This window comes from Pristiophorus japonicus, unplaced genomic scaffold (genome assembly GCF_044704955.1).
Source record: "Pristiophorus japonicus isolate sPriJap1 unplaced genomic scaffold, sPriJap1.hap1 HAP1_SCAFFOLD_321, whole genome shotgun sequence".
Classification (NCBI taxonomy): domain Eukaryota; kingdom Metazoa; phylum Chordata; class Chondrichthyes; family Pristiophoridae; genus Pristiophorus; species Pristiophorus japonicus.
Genome location: NW_027253008.1, coordinates 371,507 through 389,920, shown reverse-complemented (window position 1 = coordinate 389,920; position 18,414 = coordinate 371,507). Strand labels below are relative to the sequence as shown.

The 18,414-nt window shown below is 52.5% G+C and overlaps 1 protein-coding gene across 1 annotated transcript in view; it reads left to right on the top strand.

The window, feature by feature from the left end:
• The window catches only part of LOC139249551 (V-type proton ATPase subunit B-like), a 209,889-nt gene that overhangs the window by 21,537 nt on the left and 169,938 nt on the right, over positions 1-18,414 (top strand). The window contains exon 2 of the mRNA XM_070872492.1: positions 16,997-17,052. Within this exon, the coding sequence (XP_070728593.1) occupies positions 16,997-17,052 (56 nt within the window). The remainder of the gene's footprint in view (positions 1-16,996; positions 17,053-18,414) is intronic.

Below are 18,414 nucleotides of genomic sequence, written 5' to 3'. Positions count from 1 at the left end.
GCCGGAGATGGGCATCCGTGACACAACAAAACAAACAGGGCTGGGCTGGGGGCTGGGGGCTGGGAGCTGAGCTGGAGGATGGGGGCTGGGGGCTGGGGGCTAGGCTGAAGGATGGGGACTGGGCTTGGGACTGGGGGCTAGGCTGAAGGATGGGGGCTGGGGGCTAGGCTGGAGGATGGGGACTGGGGGCTAGGCTGAAGGATGGGGGCTGGGGGCTAGGCTGGAGGATGGGGGCTGGGGGCTAGGCTGGAGGATGGGGGCTGGGGGCTAGGCTGGAGGATGGGGGCTGGGGGCTAGGCTGGAGGATGGGGACTGGACTGGGGGCTAGGCTGAAGGATGGGGGCTGGGCTGGGGACTGGGGCTGGGGCTGGGCTGGGGACTGGTGGCTGGGGCTGGGGGCTGGGCCGGGGGCTGGGGCTGGGCTGGGGGCAGGGGGCTGGGGGCTGGGCTGGGGGCTGTGAGCTGGGCTGGGGGCAGGGGGCTGGGCTGGGGGCAGTGCGCTGGGCTGGGCTGGAGGATGGGGCTGGGGGCTTGAGGCTGGAGGCTGGGCTGCGGCTGGGCTGGGGGCTGGGCTGGAGGATGAGGCTGGGGGCTGGGGGCTGGGCTGGGGGCTGGGCTGGAGGATGGGGCTGGGGGCTGGGGGCTGGAGGGGGGGCTGGGGGCTGTGCTGGAGGATGGAGGCTGGGCTGGGGGCTGGGCTGGGGGCTGGGGGCTGCTCTCGGGCTGAGCGGTGAGCAATGTGTAACCTCGGTCTCCGTGTCCTGCTTTGCCTGCTCTGTGTTGTGACAACACTCTTGTGGAGTCTGGCAAATTTTAAACAACACAAACATTTTCACACCCAAACCTATTCACCCCACAGCCCATGAAACTCACTTTCCTCACAGCAAATAAAGTTACCTTATCACGGACTCGACCCAGCCATTTAATCCCCTCCAACAGCCCATGTACACTCTACGCTGTCACTGACTATTTATCCCGTGTAATACCCTGGATATAGAAATATAGAAACATCGAAATTTATAGAGCAGGAAAAGGCCATTCCGGCCCATCGTGTCCGCACCGGCCGACAACGAGACACACGGCCCTCGGTCAGCAGCCCTGAAGGTTACAGATAAATCCATGAACAATGAACAATGGCGGAAAGGTAAAGAGCACCCAGTCCGTCCCACACAACTGCGACACCCCTTATATTGAAACATTCTACACTCCACCCCAACCGGAGCCATGTGATCTCCTGGGAGAGGCAAAAACCAGATAAAAACCCAGGCCAATTTAGGGAGAAAAAATCTGGGAAAATTCCTCTCCGACCCATCCAGGCGATCGACACGAGACCAGGAGATCACACCCTGGCCGTATTTTATTCCCTGCAGTACTTACCATTATATCTGCTCCGTCCAACAAAAGGTCATCCAGTCTAATCCCAATTACCAGCTTTAAGTGCCCATCCAACCATCTCTTAAAAGTGGTGAGGGTTTCTGCATCCACCACTCTTCCAGGCAGCGAGTTCCAGATCCCCACAACCCTCTGCGTAAAGAAGCACCCCCCTCAAATCCCCTCTAAACCTTCATCCAACCATCTTAAACTATGCCCCCTCGTAATAGACCCCTCCACCAATGGAAATAGACCCTTACTATCCACTATGTCCAGGCCCCTCAATATTTTGTACACCTCAATAAGGTCTCCTCTCAACCTCCTCTGTTCCAATGAGAACAAACCCAGCCTATAGTGTTAGGGGATTCGATTGTAAGGGAAATAGATAGGCGTTTCTGCGGCCACAACCGAGACTCCAGGATGGTATGTTGCCTCCCTGGTGCAAGGGTCAAGGATGTCTCGGAGCAGGTGCAGGATATTCTGAAAAGGGAGGGTGAACAGCCAGTTGTCGTGGTGCATATAGGTGCCAACGATATAGGTAAAAAACGGGATGAGGTCCTACGAGACGAATTTAGGGAGCTAGGAACTAAATTAAAAAGTAGGACCTCAAAAGTAGTAATCTCAGGATTGCTACCAGTGCCATGTGCTAGTCAGAGTAGGAATCGCAGGATAGCTCAGATGAATACGTGGCTTGAGGAGTGGTGCAAAAGGGAGGGATTCAAATTCCTGGGACATTGGAACTGGTTCTGGGGGAGGTGGGACCAGTACAAACCGGACGGTCTGCACCTGGGCAGGACCGGAACCAATGTCCTAGGGGGAGTGATTGCTAGTGCTATTGGGGAGGGGTTAAACTAATATGGCAGGGGGTTGGGAACCTATGCAGGGAGACAGAGGGAAATAAAATGGAGGCAGAAGCAAAAGATAGAAAGGAGAATAGTAAAAGTGGAGGGCAGAGAAACCAAGGCAAAAATCAAAAAGAGCCACATTACAGCAAAATTCTAAAGGGACAAAGTGTGTTAAAAAGACAAGCCTGAAGGCTCTGTGCCTCAATGCGAGGAGTATTCGGAATAAGGTGGACGAATTAACTGCGCAGACAGCAATTAATGGATGTGATGTAATTGGCATCACGGAGACATAGCTCCGGTAACCAAGGCTGGGAACTCAACATCCAGGTGTACTCAACATTCAGGAAGGATAGACAGAAAGGAAAAGGAGGTGGGTGGCGTTGCTGGTTAAAGAGGAAATTAATGCAATAGTAAGAAAGGACATTAGCTTGGATGATGTGGAATCAGTATGGGTGGAGCTACGGAATACCATAGGACAGAAAACACTAGTGGGAGTTGTGTACTGACCACCAAACAGTAGTAGATTGGCAGAGGTTACTGAAAGGATTGACGGTGGATAAGCAATGGCAAACATTTAAAGATCACATGGATGAACTTCAGCAATTGTACATTACTGTCTGGAGTAAAAATAAAACGGGGAAGATGGCTCAACCGTGGCTAACAAGGGAAATTAAGGATAGTGTTAAATCCAAGGAAGAGGCATATAAATTGGCCAGAAAAAGCAACAAACCTGAGGACTGGGAGAAATTTAGAATTCAGCAGAGGATGACAAAGGATTTAATTAAGAGGGGGAAAATAGAGTACGAGAGGAAGTTTGCCGGGAACATAAAAACTGACTGCAAAAGCTTCCACAGATATGTGAAGAGAAAAAGATTAGTGAAGACAAACGTATGTCCCTTGCAGTCGGAATAAGGTGAATTTATAATGGGGAACAAAGAAATGGCAGACCAGTTGAACAAATACTTTGAGTCTAGTGAGAAGGAAGGTCTAGTGAGAAGGAGGAACTGAAGGATATCCTTATTCGGCGGGAAATTGTGTGAGGGAAATTAATGGGATTGAAGGCCGATAAATCCCCAGGGCCTGATAGTCTGCATCCCAGGGTACTTAAGGAAGTGGCCCTAGAAATAGTGGATGCATTGGTAATCATTTTCCAACAGTCTATCGACTCTGGATCAGTTCCTATGGACTGGAGGGTAGCTAATGTAACACCACTTTTTAAAAAGGGAGGGAGAGAGAAAATGGGTAATTATAGACCGGTTAGCCTGACATCAGTAGTGGGGAAAATGTTGGAATCAATTATTAAAGATGAAATAGCAGCACATTTGGAAAGCAGTGACAGGATCGGTCCAAGTCAGCATGGATTTATGAAAGGGAAATCATGCTTGCCAAATCTTCTGGAATTTTTTGAGTAGAGTGGACAAGGGAGAACCAGTGGATGTGGTGTATTTGGACTTTCAAAAGGCTTTTGACAAGGTCCCACACAAGAGATTGGTGTGAAAAATCAAAGCACATGGTATTGGGGGTAATGTACTGATGTGGATAGAGAACTGGTTGGCAGACAGGAAGCAGAGAGTCGGGATAAACGGGTCCTTTTCAGAATGGCAGGCAGTGACTAGTGGGGTGCCGCAGGGCTCAGTGCTGGGACTCCAGCTATTTACTATATACATTAATGATTAAGATGAAGGAATTGAGTGTAATATCTCCAAGTTTGCGGATGACACTAAACTGGATGGCGGTGTGAGCTGTGAGGGGGACGCTAGGAGGCTGCAGGTTGACTTGGACAGGTTAGGTGAGTGGGCAAATGCATGGCAGATGCAATATAATGTGGATACATGTGAAGTTATCCACTTTGCGGGCAGAAACATGAGGGCAGAATATTATCTGAATGGTGGCAGACTTGGAAAAGGGGAGGTGCAACAAGACCTGGGTGTCATGGTTCATCAGTCATTGAAAGTTGGCATGCAGGTACAGCAGGTGGTGAAGAAGGCAAATGGTATGTTGGCCTTCATAGCTAGAGGATTTGAGTATAGGAGCAGGGAGGTCTTACTGCAGTTGTACAGGGTCTTAGTGAGGCCTCATCTGGAATATTGTGTTCAGTTTTGGTCTCCTAATCTGAGGAAGGGCGTTCTTGCTATTGAGGGAGTGCGGCAAAGGTTCACCAGACTGATTCCCGGGATGGCTGGGCTGACATATGAGGAGAGACTGGATCAACTGGGCCTTTATACACTAGAGTTTAGAAAGATGAGAGGAGATCTCAAAGAAACATATAAGATTCTGACTGGACTGGACAGGTTAGATACGGGAAGATTGTTCCCGATGTTGGGGAAGTCCAGAACCAGGGGACACAGTCTTAGTATAAGGGGTAAGCCATTTAGGACTGAGATGAAGAGAAACTTCTTCACTCAGAGAGTTGTTAACCTGTGAATTCCCTGCCGCAGAGAGTTGTTGATGTCAGTTCATTGGACATATTCAAGAGGGAGTTAGATATGGCCTTTACGGCTAAGGGGATCAAGGGATATGGAGAGAAAGCAGGAAAGGGGTACTGAGGGAATGATCAGCCATGATCTTATTGAATGGTGGTGCAGGCTCGAAGGGCCAAATGGCCTACTCCTGCACCTATTTTCTATGTTTCTATGTTTCTATCCAATCTGTCCTCATAACTAAGATTCTCCATTCCAGGCAGCATCCTAGTAAATTTCCTCTGCACCCTCTCCAGTGTAATTACGTCCTCCCTATAATACGGTGACCAGAACTGCACGCAGTACTCCAGCTGTGACCTAACCAAAGTATTATACAATTTATGCATGTCCAGATTCTCTACACCAGAGGGCTGTGGAAGCTCAGTCGTTGAGTATATTCAAGGCTGAGTTCGGTAGATTTTTGGATATTAAGTGAATCAAGGGATATGGGGACAGTGCAGGAAAGTGGAGTTGAGGTAGAAGATCAGCCGTGATCTCACTGAATGGCGGAGCAGGCTCGAGGGGCCGAATGGCCGACTCCAGCTCCTATTTCTTATGTTCTTATGTTAACATTTTAAGGGCAAACAGTTTACTGCAAGCACTGATCAATGATTGTGTGAGTGGCGTGACACCACAAGACTCACTGGATGTCAGTCGTAACTCACTGGGCAACAGGCCCACTCCAGGAACTTGAGCACAAAATCCAGGCTGACACACCCAGTGCAGAGCTGAGGGAGTGCCGCACTGTCGGAGGTGCCGTCTTTCAGATAAGACATTAAACCGAGGCCCCGTCTGCTCTCTCAGGTGGACATAAAAGATCCCATGGCCACTATTTTGAAGAAGAGCAGGAGAGTTCACCCTGGTGTCCTGGGGCCAATAGTTATCCCTCAATCAACATGACTGAGAAAGCAGATTATCACATTGCTGTTTGTGGGAGCTTGCTGTGCACAAATTGGCTGCTGCGTTTCCCACATTACAACAGTGACTACACTTGAAACGTAATTAATTGACTATAAAGCTCTTTGTGACTTCCTGAGGTCGTTGAAAGCCCAAGCGCAGGTGCATCGGCAGAGAATCGGTGCTGCCCTGGCGATAACTGGTACTGCCAGACACTGAAGTCCCGGCCCTCGAGCAAGATTGGGCTTACCGCACCCTCCCCAGGAGGAAGTGGAGTGCAAAATCTAACGCTCCACTTCCTCAGGGTGGGGCAGGACAAAGGGGCGTTAATTTTCCAGCATTAAGCGAAGACAGCGCCCTCCCCTTGCATTAAAGGGACGGGGCCAAGCTGCTGACTCGACAGGGGAGGAAAGGAGGCCATCAATGGAGGGAGCAGGGTTCCACGGCAGCACAAGCGGGAGTGCCGGGCTACGAGATTGGTGCCACATGCCCCGCTCGGTCCGCAGTGAAGAAGGCCGCGATCGGAAAGCCGGCCATTTTATTTTTCACCGACCTTCCCCGTCTTTAATTTGCGCCCTGCGAGCAACTCTTCACCACCGATAAAATCGGGTCCTGGCTGGTCCAGGTCTTAACTTGTTGAGCTGTGACAGGGGATCCTTCACTCTCAAAAACATCCATAACTAACAATAGGTCCGCCAGTTGTGACGTTTCCACCTCCGGTGTGGGCAACGGCAGACGGCTCTAAGCATCGGCACAATTCTCGGTGCCGGGTCTGTGGCGAATGACATAATTATAAGCGGATAATGTCAGCGCCCATCTCTGGATGCGGGATGAAGCGTTGGTATTGATAACTTTGTTTTCAGAGAACAGTGAAATGAACGGCTTGTGATCTGTCTCCAGTTCAAACCGAAGACCAAACAGGTACTGATGCATCTTTTTAACCCCATACACACAGGCTACTGCTTCTTTCTCCACCATGCTGTAGGCTCTTTCCGATTTAGACAAACTTTTTGAAGCGTACGCGACTGGTTGAAGTTTACCCGACTCATTAGCTTGTTGGAGTACGCAGCCAATTCCGTATGACGAACCATCACAGGCCAATACTAAACGTTTACATGGGTCATAATGTAGCAGCAGCTTGTTAGAGCAAAGCAGATTAGTGGCTTTCTCAAAAGCTCTGTCTTGAGACGCACCCCACACCCAGTTGTCACCTTTTCTTAGCAGCCTGTGCAGTGGTTCTAATAAGGTGCTCAATTTAGGTAGGAAGTTACCAAAGTAGTTGAGTAGACCCAGGAACGAACGCAGCTCTGTCACATTCTGCAGCTTGGGTGCATTCTTGATGGCCTTGGTTTTCGCGTCCGTGGGCCTGATGCCGTCAGCAGCAATTTTCCTCCCCAGGAATTCGACCTCTGGTGCCATGAAGACGCACTTCGAGCGTTTCAGTCTGAGTCCCACTTTGACCTGACGATATAGAACCTCTTCCAGGTTGTTCAGATGTTCCTGTGATCAGGATGTCATCTTGGAACATGACGGTTCTGGGAACGGACTTCAGTGGACTCTCCGTGTTCTTCTGAAATACTGCTGCAGCCGAGCGAATTCCAAAAGGGCCCCTGTGATAAATAAACAGTCCTTTATGTGTGTTAATGCACGTAAGTCTCTTCGACATCTCGACCTGCTCCTGTGTCATGTAGGCCGACGTCAAGTCCAGTTTGGTGAACGACTTCCCCCCTGCTAGCGTTGCAAACAAGTCATCAGCCTTCGGTAACGGGTACTGATTCTGCTTTGAAACCCTGTTGATCGTAGCCTTGTAGTCGCCACAGATTCTGACTGTGCCATCACTTTTCAGCACAGGAACAATGGGGCTGGCCCATTCATTAAATTCGACTGGTGATATGATCCCTTCACGCTGGAGTCTGCCCAGTTCGATTTTGACCTTCTCCCTCATCATATACCGAACTGCCCGAACTTTATGATGGACGGGTCTTGCATCCGAGCCCACGTGGATCTGTACCTTGGCTCCCGTACCCGGTTCGAACAGCGAGGGGAACTTGCTCAGGACTTGGGCACATGTATCTTCCTCCTCCGACAACGCCTTGATGTCGTTCCAGGCGCATCTGATTTTTTCAAGCTAATCCCTGTCAAACAGTGTTGGGCCATTGCCTGCGACAAAGGTAACTCGTGAACCGTAACATCATACGACACTTTAATTGTGGCACTGCCAATCACTGTTATGAGTTCTTTGGCATACGTGCGCAACTTGGCATTGACTGGACTCAGCCTGGGCCTCACAGCTTTAGTATCCCACAGCTTATTGAATGCTCTCTGGCTCATTATCGATTGACTCGCCCCCGTGTCCAGTTCCATCAATACCGGCACCCCATTAAATTTCACGTTGATCATTATCGGTTTGCTCTTAGTTAGGAACGAGTGCAGTCCATAAACTTCCTCCTCTGGTATCTCGGATTGCGTATCCGGATCCATATTAGTCTGATCATCATCCTCCACGTGGTGTGTCGCAGCACGCTTGCTCATCTGCAGATACTTGCGCTGGAGATGCCCCACTATCAGACAGCCTTTGCAACTATATTGCTTAAATCAGCTCTGCTGGTGCCGGTGATTTCCCCCACAACACCAACACGGAGAAATCGGATGCATTCCCGCTGGTGGACTTTGGGCAGCCACAGGTTTCGCATACGCATTCGGGTAGGCCCTGCCATGTGCTGAAGACCGAATCAATCATATTCACAGTACTTGCCGAGTTTCGATTTTTCACAGATGTCTGCTTTAGACTTCCATCCGTCGTAACTAGGGGTCATAGTCTAAGGATAAGGGGTAAGCCATTTAGGACCGAGATGAGGAGAAACTTCTTCACCCAGAGAGTGGTGAACCTGTGGAATTCTCTACCACAGAAAGTTGTTGAGGCCAATTCACTAAATATATTCAAAAAGGAGTTAGATGTAGTCCTTACTACTAGGGGGATCAAGGGGTATGGCGAGAAAGCAGGAATGGGGTACTGAAGTTGCATGTTCAGCCATGAACTCATTGAATGGTGGTGCAGGCTAGAAGGGCTGAATGGCCTACTCCTGCACCTATTTTCTATGTTTCTATGTTTCTATGTCATGGATGACTGAGCGATCGTGATGGCCCTGTTCAAATCCAATGTCTCCACTGCCAGTAGTTTACGCAGGATCACCTCGTGGTTGATGCCGATTACAAAGAAGTCCCGCAGCATGTCTGCCAACACAGCCCCGAACTTACACGGTCCCGCTAAGCCTCTCAGGTCAGCAACAAATTCCGCCGCATTCTGACCCTCCGAGCGAACGTGCGAGTAAAATCTGTATCTCGAGATGATGATGTCTTCGTCTGGTTGAAGGTGGTCCTGTACCAGTGTACACAATTCTTCGTACGTCTTCTCTGTTGGACTCAGGCAGGAGTAGATTCTTTATCAGACCATAAATTTTTGGTCTGGAAAACCGTGAGGAACACCGCCTGGTGCCAACCTGCGTCGCCGACCTCCTCCATTTTGTTGGCCACGAAGAACAGGTTCAATCGTCTCACAAAGTCTGCCCAATCTGCTCCTTCCACAAATCGCTCCAACAATCCAAGTGTGCTCATTTTTGCATGCAAAGATTCTTGTTGCTCGTCGCCAAATGTTGTGTATGCTATAACTGTTAGACTGAGCACTGTTTAACTCCAAGAGATATAACCTTGGCTTTGCTTTATTAAGGCCCAAAGTGACTAATATACAAAATGGCTGGCCTTTTATACTTGGTGCACATGTGTGCAGCGCAATGGCCTCCAACAGTGACGCCATCTAGTGGCTAGTGATTCCAAAAGTACATACATGACAGTGTTACAGGGTATAATGCTCCTGTATATATTATATAATAACACACAGTGTGTTACTGGGTATAACGCTCAGGGACTCAGTAACCTATTTCTCTTGCTCTGTCAGTTGGCGATATCTGCTGCAGTTCCTCTCAACATCTGGATTATAAATTTAATTGTCGACATTAATTATGAAAAGTGCCAATACAAAACATGTCAAATTATGGTTACATCCTGTTCTTAGAAAGAGAAAGACTTGCATTTCTATAGCGCCTTTCACAACCTCTGGACGTCTCAAAGCATTTTACAGCCAATGAAGTACTTTTACAAGTGCCGTCACGGTTGTAATGTGGGAAACACGGCAGCCAATTTGCGCACAGCAAGCTCCCACAAACAGCAATGTGAGAATGACCAGATCATCCACCTAGAATTGACAGCACAGAAACGGGTCATTCACTGTTTCTGCTCCACACGAGCCTCCTCGCACTATATGCTTCTAATCTGTCTTTGTTTTTCAGGTGATGTCGGTTAAGGGATATTGGGCCTGGACAGGCCCAGGGTGTCAGTGGACCGAGGGCAGCGACAGGACACCGTGGGGGAACTCGGGGTTAAGGGGGCGACGGGCACTGCTCGGATTCCCTGAAGGGGTTAAGCAGCGCTGGCTGTTTGTGGCCCGGGCGCTGACTGCCACGGCCACGATTGCGGCGCTCCCTTGCTCTTGTCCGTTGTCAAGGCCCCGCTGGTGTGTCTGGTTCACGGTTCAGCGGCCCGAGCGTCACGTGTCCGCGCAGGTGTGTGTGGGAACCCCAGTGGGCCGGCTCCTAATTAGTAGCATTGCGCGAGATCCCCTGCCAGGGCTTTCAGGCTGACCAGTCAGCTCGCATCCAGCTCCAACACTTGATGCTGCTCAGCCACTGACACATCGGACAATGGCCGTTTTATTGTGGAGGGGAGAGAGGGAGGGTAAGGCGATGGGGGGGGGGGGGGGGGGGTGGGGAGCCCGTTCGTTAAGGCTGAAGAGGACGGAAAGCTCCGCAGGGCCCAGGGCTGCCCTTTGACCTCCAACGACACGTAGCCACCTGACAGATGTGAGCCAAGGCCAGGTCGGAGACAATGAGGCAACACTTAGGCCTCAGCGTGCTCAGCATGTCCTTGGCCATTGTTCCCGAGCCGGTTAATAACCCGGGCCCCGTCAGGCCCCTGGCCCTGATTGCCTGTGACAGGAGCTGCGAGTTTGGGGCACGGGAGGAGGTCAGGCAGTCTGATAGGGTCACAGTCGGGCCTAGGTTGCCAAGGCCACCCACTCAGCACCAGCCCAGGCAGAGCCCTGCTTCCTATGAAAAAAAAACCTTCAGCTTGTTTGTGTTTCAAGTTGAAGAAAACCCGACCTCTGTTGCCTGAGCAGTCCCGCAGACGGTGATTCCTTCGCTGAGCGAATATTAGGGGCGGGTAATTTAGTGCTGCCCGCATTGAGACGGTGACACCGCTTGGCCGCTAACTTTAGCGCGGGGCGATGTCTACCGCCCTCAAGTGCGATACGCAGTTGTTTCGCTCAAGAGGAGAGGGGAGCAAGAAGGGACAGCGTTTCCCACACCCCTCCTCGGGGGCGAAGGGAGCGATAGCGCAGGAGGCCAACTCACTGTTTTGCCGCGAGAATGCCTGTAGAGGGAAAGAAAAAACCTTGTGGAAAAATTCAGCGGCCTACGCCCACACTTCCCCACTGCTGCCATAAACAAATAGAAGTTTAAATACATTAAATTCCACCACTTACCTCGCTTTCCGGATGATAGGCCACAGCTGGAGTACTGCGTGCAGTTCTGGTCGCCGTATTATAGGGAGGACGTGATTGCACTGGAGAGGGTGCAGAGGAGATTTACTAGGATGCTGCCTGGAATGGAGAATCTTAGTTATGAGGACAGATTGGATAGGCTGGGTTTGTTCTCATTGGAACAGAGGAGATTGAGAGGAGACCTCATTGAGGTGTACAAAATATTGAGGGGCCTGGACATCGTGGATAGTAAGGGTCTATTTCCATTGGTGGAGGGGTCTATTACGAGGGGGCATAGTTTAAGGTGGTTGGTGAAAGGTTGAGAGGGGATTTGAGGGGGTTCTTTACGCAGAGGGTTGTGGTGATCTGGAACTCGCTGCCTGGAAGAGTGGTGGATGCAGAAACCCTCACCACTTTTAAGAGATGGTTGGATGGGCTCTTAAAGTGCAGTAACCTGCAGGGTTACGGACCGAGAGCTGGTAATTGGGATTAGACTGGATAACCTTTTGTTGGACGGCGCAAATATAATGGTAAATACTGCAGGGAATAGAATACGACCAGGGTGATCTCCTGGTCTAGTGTCGATCACCTGGATGGGTCGGAGAGGGATTTTCCTAGATTTTTTCTCCCTAAATTGACCTGGGTTTTTATCTGGTTTTTGCCTCTCCCAGGAGATCACATGGCTCCGGTTGGGGTGGAGTGTGGAATGTTTCAGTGTAAGGGGTGTCGCAGTTGTGTGGGGTGGACTGGTTGGGCTGGGTGCTCTTTACCTGTCCGCCATTGTTCATTGTTCATAGGTTTATCTGTAACCTCCAGGGCTGGTGACCGAGGGCCGTGTACAGACACGATGGGCCGGAATGGCCTCCTTCTGCGCTGTAAATTTCTATGTTTCCATGTTTCTATATCGCCCCGGGATCAACTATGTACCCACTTCCTTTTCCCGTCGGAAGTAATGCCGGGCGTGAAGGCAGGCAGAAGTCAAGTTCACGACCCCGACGCCTCGGGGGCGTGGCATTCTCGATGATGTCACCGAATGGGCGGTGTTAGCGAGCGCAATGCGAACTTCACGGAAGTACACGGCAGGCGCTGACAACACGTGCTCGGGTGGGAGGGGCTTACTGCCCCCCCGAAGGCACCCCTCTGGGGCACTAACAGGTGGCGCTAACACGCTCAATTTCTCCCGCGACATCGCTTTTTTTTCTGTGATGCTCTCTGCCTTCATCTCATGAAATAGAAAAATGAACTTGCATTTCTATAGCACCTTTCACAACCTCAGGATGTCCCAGAGCGCGTTACAACCCATTAAATACTTTTCAAGGTGTGATCACCGCTGTGGGTTAGGAAACGCGACAGCCAATTTGCACACAGCAAGCTCCCACAAACAGCAATGTGATAATGACCAGATCATCTGTTTTAGTGATGTTGATTGAGGGATAAATATTGGCCCCAGGACACCGGGGATAACTCCCCTGCTCTTCTTCGAAATAGTGCCATGGAATCTTTTACATACATCTGAGAGAGCAGACGGGGCCTCGGTTTAATGTCGCATCTGAAAGATGGCACCTCCGACAGTGCAGCAATCCCTCAGTACTGCCCCTCCGACAGTGCAGCACTCCCTCAGTACTGCCCCTCCGACAGTGCAGCACTCCCTCTGTACTGCCCCTCCGACAGTGCAGCGCTCCCTCAGTACTGCCCCTCCGACAGTGCGGCACTCCCTCAGTACTGCCCCTCCGACAGTGCAGTACTCCCTCAGTGCGACACTCCCTCAGTACTGCCCCTCCGACAGTGCGGCGCTCCCTCAGTACTGCCCCTCCGACAGTGCGGCACTCCCTCAGTACTGCCCCTCCGACAGTGCGGCGCTCCCTCAGTACCGCCCCTCCGACAGTGCAGCACTCCCTCAGTACTGCCCCTCCGACAGTGCGGCGCTCCCTCAGTACTGCCCCTCCGACAGTGCGGCACTCCCTCAGTACTGCCCCTCCGACAGTGCAGCACTCCCTCAGTACTGCCCCTCCGACAGTGCGGCACTCCCTCTGTACCGCCCCTCCGACAGTGCAGCACTCCCTCAGTACCGCCCCTCCGACAGTGCGGCACTCCCTCAGTACCGCCCCTCCGACAGTGCGGCACTCCCTCAGTACTGCCCCTCCGACAGTGCGGCACTCCCTCAGTACTGCCCCTCCGACAGTGCGGCACTCCCTCAGTACTGCCCCTCCGACAGTGCGGCACTCCCTCAGTACCGCCCCTCCGACAGTGCGGCACTCCCTCAGTACTGCCCCTCCGACAGTGCGGCACTCCCTCAGTACGCCCCTCCGACAGTGCGGCACTCCCTCAGTACCGCCCCTCCGACAGTGCGGCACTCCCTCAGTACTGCCCCTCCGACAGTGCGGCACTCCCTCAGTACCGCCCCTCCGACAGTGCGGCACTCCCTCAGTACTGCAACTCCGACAGTGCGACACTCCCTCAGTACTGCCCCTCCGACAGTGCGGCACTCCCTCAGTACTGCCCTCTGACAGTGCGGCACTCCCTCAGTACTGCCCCTCGACAGTGCGTCACTCCCTCAGTACTGCCCCTCCGACATTGCGGCGCTCCCCTCCCTGAGCATTGCCCTGGGAGTTCCTGGAAGCTTCATCACATGACCATGGCTGGTGCTGGCTCCTCGCTTGGGCGGGAGGAGGGATTTGGTATCCATGACCGCAATCAGGAGCCTGGCACTAGGCCTCAATCCTCACCTATCTTAATGTTGTATGATAGTGTAGCATGGGCAATCGCAAGTCGGGGACCCATTTTACATCTCTCCTGACTTACCTTTCCATCGAGTTCCTGGGGGTGGGGAATGTAATGGGCTATCGCCAGTCGCACAAAGTCAGGATCTACCCGAGTGTCGTTGGGCTGTTTGGCCTTGGGGAGTATCACGGCCGGTCCTGTCCTCAGCGACGTGCAGTTACCACCAGGGGGCAGCGACCGGGAGCATGACCCCCTGGGAATTCCCTAAACCCACACTGCCCCACCCCCTCCTCCGCCCCAATCCGGAATCCCTGTGACCAATTGTGCTGCCCCAATTGATGCAAGGGCTGCCATCTCTGATTGGGTGTGTTGCTGGAGCCTTCGTCACATGACCTCCCTCCCTCCAACCGCATCGCCCCCACTCTCTCGCCATTGGCTGCCCAACACGCCCATCCTCTCGACGCCCAGCCTTCCCAGCCAATCGGAAGGTGAACGGACTCTTTGTTGCGCCATTGGACAATCCTTGAATGTCAGTCGCTGAGCAAATGTCTCTCCTATCTCTGGTATTTCTACGACTAATAAATGAAGCACCTTAGGGCTGTTCACTACATTGAAGGTGCTGTATAAATACCATCATCATCCTCATACGCAGTCCCTCGGAATCGAGGAAGACTTGCTTCCACTCCTAAAGTGAGTTCTCAGGTGACTGAACAGTCCAATACGGGAATTACAGTCTCTGTCACAGGTGGGACAGACAGTGGTTGAGGGAAAGGGAGGGTGGGACTGGTTTGCCGCACGCTCCTTCCGCTGCCTGCGCTTGGTTTCTGCATGCTCTCGCCGATGAGACTCGAGGTGCTCAGCGCCCTCCCGGATGCACTCCCTCCACTTAGGGCGGTCTTTGGCCAGGGACTCCCAGGTGTCGGTGGGGATGTTGCACTTTATCAGGGAGGCTTTGAGGGTGTCCCTGTAATGTTTCCTCTGCCCACCTTGGGCTCGCTTGGTGTGTAGGAGTTCCGAGTAGAGCGCTTGCTTTGGGAGTCTCGTGTCTGGCATGCGGACAATGTGGCCCGCCCAGCGGAGCTGATCGAGTGTGGTCAGTGCTTCGATGCTGGGGTTGTTATATAAATACTAGTGGTTGTTTTTGAATGTGATCAAAGGAAATTTGTAAAAAGATTTCTTTAAATGGCTCCATTATTTTTTTTCCCCTGGAGATTAATCTTTAATTCCGGGATAATCCGAGACAGTGGTTGAGCCGAGTTCTTGCCCGAGCTCTGTTGGGTTAACTCAGCTCGGTTAACCCTGCGTTGCCCTGGTCTCGCTGGACTGCGGAGCTCAGTGCCACTCAGATTGGCCCACTGAGACTTTCCTTCCTCGTTCCCAAAAATACCCTCCGTAACGATTTGCTCTTTGGAGCAGAGAAGGTTAAGAGGCGATCTGATTGGGGTTTTCAAGATGGCGAGAGGTTTTGAGAGAGTAAATAAGAGAATGATATTCCCTCTGGCGAGTGGGTCAATAACCAGAGGTGGTCAATTCAGAATCAGTGGCAGAAGTTCTGGAGAGGGGATGAGGAGAAACCTTTTCTCTCAGGCTCTGCCTGGCACGGTGCTGGAAGCTGATTCTATAAAGGATTTGAAAAGGGAGTGTGACAGGGTGCTGGAGGGTGAGACACTTACAGGGTCACAGACACAAAGTGGGGGGTCGTGGGACTGAGCACGGCTGATCTGTCAAAGAGCCAGCACTGGTACGACGGGCCGAATGTCCTCTTTCTGTGCTGTACGTTTCTGTGATTCTGTGACGTCGCTCCTGTGAGTGGCATCCAAGTTGCAACAGCGCCTTCAGTCCAACCAATCACGAGCGGGCGTTGGGCGTCTCGGAGACCAGGGGCGGTAACGCACGTGACACGTAAGTTTTGTCTTGTGTGTCAGCTGGCGGGTGTGGTCAGGGTGGCAGGGCTGTTAGCGGCGAGGGAGGAGGGGGAGGGGGGCGTTGGGGTAGAGCCCTGCCCCTCTCACACCCCCCCCCTCCCCCACCCCGATAACTTTAACCTCCCTCCCCTGTCCACCAAGCTACGGGCCCACGTTCAGAGTCCCCAAGAGTTGAGCCTGGCCGAGCTCCCTGGGGTTGGGCGCGTTGAGCAGGCTTGCTCCGCACTGTCGGGGCGGGTGGTGCCCGCTAACTCAACCACACAGGGAGCTCGCTCCGCCCTCAGACCCCGCGCACTTGGGCGGGGAGCCCCGAACTCTGTCCGAAGCACTCCAGTGCTTTCGAATCGCCCTCGGAAATCGTGCGGCTCAGGAAGGTTCTTGTGTATCCCCACATGTCAACTGTTACGTATGTAAACATTGTGACTGTGTCAGACTTGCCACCAGAGGGCGCAACTGTTGGAGACCCTACCTGTACACTTCATGCAAGGGAGTAGAAAAGGCTGTCTGCCACGCTGCTTAGGCACTCTGGAGTTGTATTAAAGAGACTAAGGTCACATCAGTTTTAGCTCACAGTACTCAGTCGTGTGCAGTTCTTCCATACTTAACGCTAACTTTCAGTGATTGGTGTATAAGTACACCCAGCTCCCTCTGAACACCAACATTTCTCAATCTCTCGCCATTTAAAAAAAAATACTCTGCTTTTCTGCTTTTCCGACCAACTTCCCATGTCTCCACTTTACATTCTGTTGACCATGTTCTTGCCCACTCACTCAGCCTGTCCAGAACCCCTCGAAGCCCCTTTGCATCCTCCTCGCCCCCTTTAATGATCCTTCACGCTGCATGGGCTTCCCCCCGAGTCCGGAGCCCCTGTGCCAATCCCAGCGGACGGTGGGGCAGCTCTTTGGGAACTTATTTGGTTGGGGGGCGGGGGGGGCGGGGGGTGAGAGATCGGAATGGTGAGCGAGGCCGGGGTCACAGCGGGGCTCCGCACAGATGTGTGTGCACAAGAGGCTCCCCGCTGGGCGGTTCGCGACCTTTACAGATACGGTGACTGTGCATGTCAGCTTGAATGGGCGTTAAACTGGCAGGCTGGACGCGGCGGAGCTGCAGACTGTCCCTCTTCACCCACCCGCAACCCGTTCAAACTCTGCCCTCTTCCTCCTCCCCCTCCCCCCCTTGCAGCGTATCGGACCATCTCAGCCGTGAACGGACCGCTGGTGCTACTGGACCACGTCAAGGTCAGTGTTGAACTTGCCACACCGATCGATTGATGAGCGCGGCTCTCTCTCTCTCTCTCTCCGCCCCCCCCCCGGCAGCACAAGAGCGACCGGCAAACCCTGCCAGCCCCGCGTCAGTTAGAGCTGTGCTCCCATTGTTCCTCTTCAACTGCGCGTCCCATTCATTAGTGATCTCTTCCTGGTCGGGAGGCGTCTGAGGTAATGATGCGGAAGCCGCAGGCAGTGAGGCAATCGCTGGGCCAGTGTGAGAGCTGTCACTGCTGTTTAGTCAGCAGCACCAACTTGTTGATCGCCTCAGTGTGAAATCTTCAACAGGGCACCCCGCAGCGCAACATCCTCACAGCGACAGGCCCTGACAGCCAATGCAGACACTGAGAAAGCATGGGACAGTCGAGATTCTGTTGGGGGAGCTATCCCAGGGACTGGAAACATTCTCCGCTCTGCCCAGGGCAGGTACAGCACGGGGTTAGATACAGAGTAAAGCCCCCTCAACACTGTCCCATCAAACACTCCCAGGGCAGGTACAGCAGGGGTTAGATACAGAGTAAAGCCCCCTCTACACTGTCCCATCAAATACTCCCAGGGCAGGTACAGCACGGGGTTAGATACAGAGTAAAGCCCCCTCTACACTGTCCCATCAAACACTCCCAGGGCAGGTACAGCACGGGTTAGATACAGAGTAAAGCTCCCTCTACACTGTCCCATCAAACACTCCCAGGGCAGGTACAGCACGGGATTAGATACAGAGTAAAGCTCCCTCTACACTGTCCCATCAAACACTCCCAGGGCAGGTACAGCACGGGTTAGATACAGAGTAAAGCTCCCTCTGCACTGTCCCATCAAACACTCCCAGGGCAGGTACAGCACGGGTGAGATACAGAGTAAAGCTCCCTCTACACTGTCCCATCAAACACTCCCAGGGCAGGTACAGCACGGGGTTAGATACAGAGTAAAGCTCCCTCTACACTGTCCCCATCAAACACTCCCAAGGCAGGTACAGCATGGGTTAGATACAGAGTAAAGCTCCCTCTAAACTGTCCCATCAAACACTCCCAGGGCAGGTACAGGGGTTAGATACAGAGTAAAGCTCCCTCTACACTGTCCCATCAAACACTCCCACGGCAGGTACAGTGGGGGTTAGATACAGAGTAAAGCTCCCTCAAAACTGTCCCATCAAACACTCTCAGGGCAGGTACAGCACGGGTTAGATACAGAGTAAAGCTCCCGCTACACTGTCCCATCAAACACTCCCAGGGCAGGCACAGCACGGGGTTAGATATAGAGTAAAGCTCCCTCTACACTGTCCCATCAAACACTCCCAGGGCAGGTACAGCACCGGGTTAGATACAGAGTAAAGCTCCC